Here is a 12,350-nt window from a genome sequence, read left to right as displayed (position 1 = left end):
AAGAAGGAATTCATTCTGTGTGTTTTGATGCCTGGTTTGTTGTGTTTAATTTCTGCTGTGACTCAGAATCACATCCTCAAACCAACAACGTCTCGTTCACCTTATTGTTGAATCTGCAGAGCAAAGACATCCTCGGCTGGTAATGTGCCTTCATTCATCTCCCTCCGGCTCGTGTTAGTGTTCAATTACCTCCGAACAGTTTGTCTTCATTGTGCTCGAGAAGATTTAAAGGATGGGAGGAGAGGGAGAGACAGAGAGAGAGAGAGAGAGACTGGGGGGGGGGGGCGGGGTGACGTTGAGTGAGTGATGAGAGAGAAGAAACAAGGAGAGAAGTGTTTACAGATGCAATGAGCGAGTAAAGTGATGTTTGAAGATGTTCGCCTTCGGGGCTTTTTACAAGGAAGATTTTTACAAGGCAGGAGGGTTTTCGGGAAAGTAAATAAAGAGACTTTGAAAAAACGTCGAGTGAATCGAGGAGGAGCTGGAACGAGACTCAACCTCAGGACACGTGTCAGAGGCGAAAAGGTTTTCAGGACGGTGACAGAACTCGAGACAATATAACTTTACCACAAAGCACTTGGATGACGGAACAAAGACTTTAAATGAATTATGTTTTAATTAAAATATGAAAACGCGACATCAGCCCAGTAAGAAAAACTCTTCACATCCTCAGATCCATGGATCGACATGCAGGGGTTTGTTCACCGCAGCAGCTTTCTTCTGGGTGTAATGGAAGGTTCATGTATAAAGAACGTACTAGAGTTACCGTCTACGCAGATATCAGGGATAACGTGGAGATGACATTTCCCCCCCCGCGGACTGTCTGCCCTCCACGGACACTGTTTCCCTCCGATCAGCACATCCAGACCTGATCGCTTTACATAGGGCTGTGCTGTAACTACTGTAACCACACACACACACACACACACACACACACACACACACGTGATAGCTGGACTCGGGTCAGAAGCAGATCTGCTGCCCATCATCGCTGCATTGATTTCCCTTCCCCTGCGTCAGGCTGTCTTGTCAACAGACTCCTCGGAGCATGGAAGATGAATTATTCACAGGACGGCTCTGCCAGGATCTGTAAATAAATACTTAACTAATATTGGCCCCAACAACCCACAGGTCTCAGCTTACTGTGAATGGGGGGGTTTTGGGGGGGGCATAATGAAATCCGCCCTGAATATAATTTTTCATTCATCCACGTTGGGATCTGTCAAGTGTTTAATGATCTCAAACCGCAGCAGTATTCCCTCACCTCACATTCTGTTCACAGCTGGAGCCTGAAGGTGTTTGATCTGACACATGTTTAATGTATTCATTAAATCCGTATCTGTGGCGATAATCGTTAATTTTTATGTTTTTGATGTGATTTACTTTGTAAAACGACAAAAACTAGAAATGACCCGACTTTTTAATTTAATTGGAGGCACGTAGAAAATGTGACATTTATTTAGTACAGTGCTTTTCACAAAAACGTCAAACTTGTTAGAGACACTTCAATGTGACGAGATCTACGTTAAATGAGAGAAACCCTTTTGAATGAGCGCTTTAACATTTTGTTTGGCCCAACAACTAACATGGAGGAGGAAGGGTTTATGACCTATACTGCGGCCAACCACTAGGGGGCAACAGAGACCACTTTGCTCCACGTGTGGGGAGCTGTTTTGTCGTCCGTCTTCATTCACAGTTTATGGTTTGAACTTTGAACTTTTGAAGCCGCAAAGTGAAAACTGTGACAGAAATAACTGACGAGTGAGATGTGAGTCGATTCTGTGGTTCAATTCATTAATGTCACGTGTTTCACCAGGATAGAAACTCGGTGTATTTCCTCCTAAAAGCTAAATGAATCAGCCGTATAGCTCTAATTCCTTTGAGTAGCTCTCATTCCACTAATGGACGCTGTGTGAAATGCATCTGTGGTTTATTTTTAGAAGGTTCTACAGTAAAACACTCCCAGGGGCTGATGGTCCGTCGCACCTGTAAATACAGCTGCAGCAAACCACAGGATGGAATCTGGCCTGATATATATATATATATATATCAATATATGTGTCAGCGGCTCCTTTTCAGACCTTTTTCACCTCAAACCATTTTCTCCTTTCTCTCAGTCCTGTCTATAATCAGTCACCTGTCCCGATTCCTCTCCCTCGGCCCCTTTCCCCGAGATATGAAGTGTTCTTTTTCCGTTACTACACTGACAATATCAACAACCGATATCGGTAGTGACACATCTGACGGGGCAGATTGATCTATTCATCAACGCTCAGTCACATGGGTTATTTCAGAGTAACGTAGGTCCTGTCCATAGAATCTGAAAACGTAACAACGTGAGCGGGTGAAGTTCGATTCTCACGTGTGTCCAGATTTCTCCTGAAACGCTTGTCACCCCGGATTCAGTTACAGCATACTAACATTTCTGAAGAATATTTTAATGGGATGGGATAAATGAAGGAGTGAGATTGTTTTAATTTAACAAGGGCGGGGGGGGGGGGGGGGGGGGGTCATGTTACCTCTGCCACGCTTGGCAGGTTTAATCCTCGGCTGTGAGGCAGAAGGTCTTAACCCTGATTTGTGACTGTCTCTTACTGTTACGAGCTTTTGATTAAAACATCTGCCAGGTGGCGTAATGAGGTTTGTAATAAGATCCGGCGCCATGACACCGGGATCACAAGCCTTTCCTCCGTTTCCTGTGTCCGTGTTTGATCCCTGAGCTGGAGCTTCTTCCTGTCAGTGTCGTTCCCTCCGTTCCCTACACAGGAAGCTACACACATGAAGCTACACACATCAAGCTACACACATGAAGCTACACACATGAAGCTAAACACATGAAGCTACACACATGAAACTACACACACGAAGCTACACAGACGAAGCTACACACATGAAGCTACACACATGAAGCTACACACATCAAGCTACACACATGAAGTTACACACATGAAACTACACACATGAAGCTACACACATCAAGCTACACACATGAAGCTACACACATCAAGCTACACACACGAAGCTACACAGAGAAGCTACACACATGAAGCTACACACATGAAGCTACACACACGAAGCTACACACATGAAGCTACACAGATGAAGCTACACACATGAAGCTACACACATGAAGCTACACAGATGAAGCTACACACATGAAGCTACACAGATGAAGCTACACACATGAAGCTACACATATGAAGCTACACACATGAAGCTACGCAGATGAAGCTACACACATGAAGCTACACACATGAAGCTACACACATGAAGCTACACAGATGAAGCTACACACATGAAGCTACACACATGAAGCTACACACATGAAGCTACACACGAAGCTACACACATGAAGTTACACACATGAAGCTACACACACGAAGCTACACACACGAAGCTACACACACGAAGCTACACAGATGAAGCTACACAGATGAAGCTACACACATGAAGCTACACACATGAAACTACACACATGAAGCTACACACATGAAGCTACACACATGAAACTACACACATGAAGCTACACACATGAAACTACACACATGAAGCTACACACATGAAGCTACACACATGAAGCTACACAGATGAAGCTACACACATGAAGCTACACAGATGAAGCTACACACATGAAGCTACACACATGAAGCTACACAGATGAAGCTACACACATGAAGTTACACACATGAAGCTACACAGATGAAGCTACACACATGAAGCTACACAGATGAAGCTACACACATGAAGCTACACACATGAAGCTACACAGATGAAGCTACACACATGAAGCTACACACATGAAGCTACACAGATGAAGCTACACACATGAAACTACACACATGAAGCTACACAGATGAAGCTACACACATGAAGCTACACACATGAAGCTACACACATGAAGCTACACACATGAAACTACACACGAAGCTACACACATGAAACTACACACATGAAGCTACACACATGAAACTACACACATGAAGCTACACAGATGAAGCTACACACATGAAGCTACACACATGAAGCTACACACATGAAGCTAAACACATGAAGCTACACACATGAAGCTACACACATGAAGCTACACAGATGAAGCTACACACATGAAGCTACACACATGAAACTACACACATGAAGCTACACACATGAAGCTACACAGATTAAGCTACACACATGAAGCTACACACATGAAGCTACACACATGAAGCTACACACATGAAACTACACACGAAGCTACACACATGAAACTACACACATGAAGCTACACACATGAAACTACACACATGAAGCTACACAGATGAAGCTACACACATGAAGCTACACACATGAAGCTACACACATGAAGCTACACACATGAAACTACACACATGAAGCTACACACATGAAGCTACACACATGAAGCTACACACATGAAGCTACACACATGAAGCTAAACACATGAAGCTACACACATGAAGCTACACACATGAAGCTAAACACATGAAACTACACACATGAAGCTACACACATGAAGCTACACACATGAAGCTACACACATGAAGCTACACACATGAAACTACACACATGAAGCTACACACATGAAGCTACACACATGAAACTACACACGAAGCTACACACATGAAGCTACACACACGAAGCTACACAGATGAAGCTACACACATGAAGCTACACACATGAAGCTACACACATGAAACTACACACATGAAGCTACACACATGAAGCTACACACATGAAACTACACACGAAGCTACACACATGAAGCTACACACATGAAGCTACACACATGAAGCTACACACATGAAGCTACACACAGCAGAGAGTGACCTGGCTGCACTCCGGCCTCCTGCAGACATTTAATGAAGCTCGGTTAAAACCAGAAAGCAAGAGGATCACAAACTTCTTTCAACTTGTAATGGACTAACTCAGCAGTAGGGCGGGGGGGGGGGGGGCTGTATCTGTGTTTATGTTTGTGTGTTGCAAGTTCAGCTTTAGATGTTTAACTATAAACAAAAGAGAGAGAAAGCCAGATATTTGTTTTTAATGCTGATCATTACAAACAAGCTTTCTCCTGATTTCTCTACCAGTCAGAGGATGTTGTTGCTGAATTGGTTTTTCCCTGTTTCATACAAGAAAAATTAATAAATGTGTGATGACAAAGCGTCAGTGCTGATTGATGTTAAACTGAATCCAGGGTCAGTTAAATAGCTGATGAAAAAGGGCTTCGCTCTGCCTGAAGAAAATAATAAAGCAAACAATGAAGATATTTCTGATATTTTCCAGATTTCTGTGAATCTGTGTTTTCCTGCCGGTCTGTGTTTAATAGGTGAAAACTGTCTGTCTGCCTGTCACCTGTCGAACTGTCAACCCGTCTGTCTCTCTGCTGTGCTGTCGAGGAGCGGAAATAGAAGAGCGATGTGAAAGAGGAGGGGGGAGGGAGAGAGGGAGCGGTAATAGCTCCTGGGCATTGTTTCCACATTTGACCACTGCAGGGGAGATTTGTGACATCCAGCATATTGATCAGTCTTCTTTATCTTTACATTTCCAAATCATCGTCTTATATTTTTTTTTTATGACCAATCTTCACCTTTCGCATTCTCTCTTTATCTAATTTACAATCTTTTTGTCAGAAGCAGCGTTTAAAGTGACGTGCAAAACTATCTGTGCACAAACTTTATAGTATAACTTGAAGTCATCTTTAAGGTTCAGGTTGTGCAGAAGACATGGGATGAGGATTTTCCCTTTTAAGGATTATGTTAATTATTTTCAATTAAATTAAATGTAGTTAAAATGCAATTTCATTTTTTTAATCTTCTTTATTTCAGTTGATCATTCGATAAATAGATAATTGCTTTGTCTCTAATACGTGAAAGGAAAGTTTTACTTTTCCAGAGCCTTAAATAAATGTTATCATATTTTATTAAGAACAAGTTCCTTATATTCCAAAGATATTTAGCATTAGTCCTAATATTTGATCAGCCTGGATGAATGTTTTTTAATATCCTAACAGGGAATGAACCAATTTATCAAGTTGACATTAAACTTGTGTAGAATTATAAAACAGTAGTTTATCATTTGCCTTTTTCTGATTGTCTTCTTTTTCATTGATTTCTTAGAAGTTATAATTCTGGTTTTATTTGCCTTTTACATCGTGCACGTTTCATCCCTCTCGGGCCAAACATGGATGAACAGTGATGAATCCACGAGATGATGCAGTGACACTTTGTCTGCGGAGAAAACCACAGGATTGTTATTATCACACCTGATCTCCGAACGGCTTATGAGCGGTGAGGGTGTGTAATGTGAGTAAGTGGGAGTCACCTGACTCTGCAGCGCGGCTCCGCATCGACCGAGCTGTCACTGAGGAATCCAGACCTCTCATACATTTGATATGCAGATGTCAGGATCCATGCTGACTGCCGCTCTTCCTCGCTGGCCTTCCTCTCTGCTCTGGTGAAGAGCGGCCTCGTGTATTAATGACGTGTCGATAGAGAGCTCTCCTGTTACACCCACACCCGTCTTTAACCTTGCTGCTGATCTGTGTTTGTGTGCGTCTGCCCTCTGTCATAGCTCCTCTATTATTTACCACGTGTCTCTGTCTGGGAAAAGGCTTGTGTGTGAGGCCCGGCAATCGCCTTTAGGTAAACAACCAGTGCCAATGACACGCTCGACCCTCACACACAAAGACACACACACACACACACACACACACACAGACACATACACACACACACAGACACATACACACACCTCGAACGTTCTAGCCCTGTCCCTCCTCTGACCACATCTCATTTCCGATCAATATGTTTTAAGCGGAGCCCCAAAACAAACTCAGCTCGCTGGCCTGGTGTGTGTTTGTCCTTTTTTTCTTTATGAGGGCGATGCAGGTGTCATTTCAGTGCAGGTCCATGATGCCCTCTGTGCTGTCTGCAGGCGACAGTGAGAGAGATCCATCCTCCCTATCTCTGACACCTCAGCCTCCTAACTGCACATCAGCTGCTCTCAGATCGGACTGAAGCGTGAGGCCTCACACGGTTAACGTTACATGGAAAAGCTACTTATTGGGAATTTGGATGTTCTACCTGTGTTTGTCAGGATACTCCGGCTTCCTCCCACAGATTGGGGTTAGTAAAAAGTTAGTCTCACTCTCAAGTGTGAGTGGAGGTGTGAGTGTGAGTCTCAGTTTGTGTGTGTTGGCCTTGCTATAAGCTGGTGAACTGGTCCAGGATGCACTCCGCCTCTCGCCCAATGTCAATGTCAAGCCCTGTGACCTTTAAATGATAAAGATCAGAAATGATGGATGGAGGAGAATCTTAATACCTAAATAATATAATACATCTTTCTGCAGTGTCAAACATAAAATATTACATTTACAGATAATCTGATATTTACTCATTTAGCTGCTTTTGGACAAAGCTGTGAGTCACGTTGAGCTGTCGAGGAGAAAGCGTAGAACAAATAGGCTGAAGCTTTTGCACATCACCTAATTTGACTGGATGTTTGTTCCTCTTTCAACCATGACCTTAAAATTGAATTTATTCCTTTAGTTTATTTTCACGTTGAAAATAAAGCCTCATAGCTTTGAAAATAGCTGATGGAGTTGAGGATTTTCCAAAGTTGTTTATGCTCCGTTTTCTGTTAAATTACTACAGTCCCTTCAATTTCTTGCTATTTAGACCAGAGAGCAACTGAGAATAATCACGCTTGAGCAGACCATGTGTTTTCTATTGCACATCACCAAACACACCATATGTTAACTGGAATGGCTCTCAGGTCAGTGCAGGGCGCAACTGTCTCCTCATAAAACTGCATTTAATTCACCAAAACCAGACTTTTTGTTTGTCTAAGTCATCGTTAAAGTGCAAACACATCTGAGCGATCAACACGGTGACACTGAAGAATATTCTGACACGTCCTCTTAGTCCTTTGACACTTAACTTCCTGTTACTTGCTTTGTGCTTCTCCCTGCTGATATATTCAGGGTCAATGCATTAACATCTTAACAGATGTATAATCAACGTAATACCTTAATATCTATTTTTCTATTTTATCTTTTTAAGTACTTTTTCAGTGTGGGTGTGTATTAGTATACATTTTGCTACGTGGGTCCTGCACTTTACTTTATTTAGTTTCTTTGTTTTTGAACAATAGTACACAAACACAACTGAGTCAAACACTTGCAGGTCAGAAATGAACCCATCTGAGTTTGAGCACTCAGGATTTCACTTTCTTTGAAGTTGTGAGTTACAGTGTTTTGCTAAATCTTCCGTTTCCCTGAGAGTAGTTCATGGCTCCTGATGGACTGACTTAAAGGGAGCTGATATCTGCGAGTGTGTGCAGTTTGTTACTCTACTGGGCCGAGGTATACACTCTTCTACTCTTTTCTATTCTCTGTTTCCTTTGCATTCTTTGCTGTGTTAATTCAGGGATGTGTTGCATCATTAGCTGACGCCTGATCCGTCAGCTTCAACAGTATTTGTGCCGTCTCTTACGTTTAACTGAATTAAAAACATCACCCAGAGGTTTGACTTTTTGATTTGCAGTTTTATTCAACAGGGAAGTAGCAAGAGCGAGGCGTTGAACTTGTGTCCAAACCCGAAAAGCATCCTTTTGTGTATTAATTACATTGCGAAGCGCAGAGCAGATTATTCAAATGGCATCGATCCCTGTACCGAACCATAGATTAAAATCATTTCCATATCTCGACATATGGAGGTTGTGCGTCGTCGTTGCCTTCCTGCTGCTGTGCAGCTCCCTCACTGAGGAAAGGAAGAAGGACACAAGTTTATTTCATGTAAATGCAAACATTTATTCAAAAAATTGGACTTCTTACAAATCCACAGTTTGCTCAACACCTTTATTCTTGCAAGCATAATCTAAAATCTTCACGCTACACTGACACGCTTGAAGGGGTCTGCATCTCGTGCGTTATTCATCTTGAGCAAATTAAAGTGTCTAACATCCGTCATGAGTCTTTATTATGGCCACAATTGGACCAAATTTACCGTGACACATGCAGTTGAAGGACTATAAAATAAGATTGTGGGAGTTTTATCATGGTTTTGAAGTCTATATGATAAACTTTAATAACAGGAACACGAGTAATAATAACACTTCTGAAAAGACACTTTACAGGATTAATAAAACAGAAAGCAGATAATATCTATAAATATAAAACACATCATAATAAAACATTAGAGTCAGGTCTGGGTTATGCATTTTACTACTAACAACAGTTATCAGAATATAATAATTACCGTTCAGCCCTCCTCAGCTTTTTCTGTTGTCTGTAGTCTAAACAGAAAATGAGAATAAAATAGCATCAACACAGTTTTAATCATGTATCATGTCATTATTAAAGATCACTTGGTTACGTTTAAATTATGTCCCCTATATACCACTTAGTATCTAAACCCATGTACCCCAACAAAACGGATTATTACATAAATTATAATCAAACACAATTGTAATAATGTAAAATATGTCTTCCTAGGACAGGTTATAATCAATAACTCTGATGTTACAGCTTTATTTGAGATTCCGTTGGCTGCATGAAAAAATATCAGTGGTGCCAAAATGCTGGAAGAGTGTCCTGTCATATTAATGCAACAAAACTCATGGGACCAGATAATATCAAATATAAGTGCACCCCTCTGCCCTCTAACAGTATCTGTTCCACACACAGAACGAGTGCTGCTCAGAGCTGAGATGAACGGTCAACTACCCACAGGCCCAAGGTTCACGGCCTCATTTTCTTATTCAAGACACCTCCAGCACAAATCCAGATTAAGTCTTTTGGCTGCGATTTACCTCTCCATCCTTTCTTTGCACCTCTAAACATGGCTTTGATATGCCTGAAAAAAGCCTCCCCGGGTTCGGCCATGAGCACGACCAGCGACAGCACCAGAAAGATCACGAGGTACTTCATCCTGGAAAACAAAGACCCTCAGTTACAGCAGGTCGTGTGGATCCAGGGCTTTAGATTTACTAGTGAGGGTGAAACTTTGACGTCTTACCTCACGATAGATCGACAGGAGAGAGCTGAGAGGCCCAGGTGATGTGAAACTGAGGCGGAGGGTTGTGGGTTACCTGTCGTCTAACAGGGGCAGGAGTTAATCCAGTTGCTCAGCCTGAGTTAAGTATTTGGCAATTTTATATTTTCTATATTGTGCAATATCATGTCGCGCAGGCGGAGGCTGTTGATCTAATCTCTACTTCTTATGTAACTTCTACAAACCCAACTTCCACTTTGTCTGAAATACATGTGAAGAAACTGTATAAAGTGGTATTTTAAAATGTCATGTCTTGAGTAATACACGTATACAAACGCAGACGGTTTCAGCCACTGCATTTTTAATCTGTCATTGCTCTTTCTTCACAATTCAACCCATGTGAAGAAATGTGCCACGTACAAATTGTGGATTCGATAGAATTATGAAAACAAAAAACAACATACTGTTTCTCTGTATTAGTTATCCCATGTTCTCTGCAGGGTTTTAAATAGTCTCAAATTCATAAAGCTGAATTTCTGGCCTTAAAAGTCGTAAATACGTAGGAGTTTTTAAATATGTTCAGGTAGTTCTTTTTTTTTTCTTTCATTGCAATTTGAAATAATGTCTCAAGAGGATATATGTGGTGGCGTGCTTGGTTTGTACTCTCTGCGTGTGTTGTAGCTCTTTCTCAACGATATGGATAGTATCACACGCTGTCTTAAAACTACTAACGAACCTACGTGGAACTGAAAACTACACTTAGGCTTTGCTGTCTGAAAGATAAAATGGACTTTCCAGGGTTGTTCTCGACTAGGGTCCTTCATTTATAGGGAAGTGTCAATAATGCTGGGACTCTGAAGTTCCTTAACATCTGTCGTAGTTGACATACGTCTTAAATTTCACTCATTATAGTCTTAAAGAGTTTAAACTTGTTTAATTTATGAAAGAACTCGGACGTTATGTGATTGTGACTTTAATGTACCAAAGCATAAGACTAAACCTGAGTGTGTCTGAGGAGCCTGAGTGAAGCTAAAAGAAGCAGTGAGTGTGATACTTGCTGATGTGTTGGGGAAGTTTGCAGGTTGTCAGATGTGATAGAACAGGCAGCAGGAATGTGCAGCTCACAAATATAAATATAGACTTCTCCTTGAAGTTATCTCTGACTTTATTGTTGTTTTTGGAAATATTATTTGTACGTATTTAATATAAATCATACAGTAAATGGAGGTTTCCTTGAGGACGTATCAATCCAACACGTATTCTCCTGACTCTCCTGATTATTTAATTTATTTTTTTATTTGATTGTTTTTTTTCTATTCAATACTTTTCATTCCACCTGGACAAAAGTACAGTTAAAACCTTTGGTTCACTGCTGCTGAGTCTGTGCATTGCTTTGGCTCCAGTGACATATGAATACCAGTAAATCTGCTGCAGTTTGGCTTCTGGTTTTCTTTTGTATTGTGACATTAACTTAAGCTCCCGTCGTGTTTATAGTTTTTCCATATGAGTTAAAGTTTCAACGCTACAAGTCTTTCTTCTTTCTTCTTCTCAGCATCAGGAGGATACAAGTCTTCTCCTGTTTTCTCTTCCACTCTATTGTTGTGTAGGAAGGCAACTTTGTCTGGTTTTATCTGACTTGTAAACCCTAATTTAATTAGTTTTAACATTGATGCAAAAGCTTTCGACACCTCGTCTCTCTTGTTAGGGCCCGAGCACCGACAATGGGAGGCCTTATTGAAATTGTAAGAATTTTTTATATTATTTCCCTTTGGGGGGGCTTTTTCAGGGTCGAGACATGCTCAAAAAGTTATGAAGGTTTTAAGTAATCCAAATACGCTATATACTAAACAATATACACTATTGATTGCAGTATATTGGATTGCACTTACTTTACAGTGTGTAACGAACGTGCAGTAAATGTTTTGTATGAATGTGTTATGTTATCATTTAGAAGTTTTAATACTCTTTGTAGTAACATTGATTTAAACCCCCCTACAGTTAAAATATCTATACAGTGAGATTAGAGGAGTCTGTATTGTCATTGTTAAATCTCATATTTGAATTAGACACAGAGAAATGTTTTGTCATCCTAAAATTGAGATTTGTTCTCCGTTTTCCAAAATTATTCAAATGTCGCTCAACAATACATCAATGCAAAAGAACATATATCCAGTCATGGTTGCTGTTGCGGGTTAACGTATGATTTATTTCATTGAAAAGCAAGAAGCATTATATATCATCTGAAGGTTCCTTCAGGGCGACTTCTTCAGTCAAAAACAATAGCACTGGGGCTGTCATCGTCTGTGCGCCTCCGTCCAAAGGCATCGCTGGAGAGAGTCAGTGAGTCAAGAGAAGTTGTCA

The 12,350-nt window shown here is 41.0% G+C and overlaps 2 protein-coding genes across 4 annotated transcripts in view; one reads left to right on the top strand and one right to left on the bottom strand.

The window, feature by feature from the left end:
- Positions 1 to 12,350, top strand: part of LOC133024706 (exostosin-1) — a 198,974-nt gene that overhangs the window by 64,470 nt on the left and 122,154 nt on the right. The gene's annotated exons all lie outside the window — the stretch shown is intronic.
- LOC133024708 (pteroicidin-alpha-like) lies at positions 8,521 to 10,110 on the bottom strand. The gene is made up of 4 exons (XM_061091878.1): positions 10,014 to 10,110; positions 9,808 to 9,926; positions 9,255 to 9,291; positions 8,521 to 8,756 (listed from the first exon to the last, which is right to left on the bottom strand). The coding sequence occupies exons 2-4, from the start codon at positions 9,923 to 9,925 to the stop codon at positions 8,687 to 8,689; spliced, it is 225 nt and encodes a 74-aa protein (XP_060947861.1). The 5' UTR covers position 9,926; positions 10,014 to 10,110; the 3' UTR covers positions 8,521 to 8,686.

The sequence above is a fragment of the Limanda limanda genome, chromosome 18 (assembly GCF_963576545.1).
Source record: "Limanda limanda chromosome 18, fLimLim1.1, whole genome shotgun sequence".
In the NCBI taxonomy this organism is placed as follows: Eukaryota; Metazoa; Chordata; class Actinopteri; order Pleuronectiformes; family Pleuronectidae; genus Limanda; species Limanda limanda.
This window is presented reverse-complemented; position numbering and strand designations above follow the sequence as displayed.

What these genes read in the sequence shown, in the direction of transcription:
- LOC133024708 (XM_061091878.1), bottom strand. Translation starts at nt 9,925, where the DNA reads ATGAAGTACCTCGTGATCTTTCTGGTGCTGTCGCTGGTCGTGCTCATG. An exon ending in TGCAAAGAAAGGATGGAGAG is followed by an intron (nt 9,292 to 9,807) that starts GTAAATCGCAGC and finishes TTTTCTGTTTAG; the next exon opens with ACTACAGACAACAGAAAAAG. An exon ending in AAGCTGAGGAGGGCTGAACG is followed by an intron (nt 8,757 to 9,254) that starts GTAATTATTATA and finishes TCCTTTCCTCAG; the next exon opens with TGAGGGAGCTGCACAGCAGC.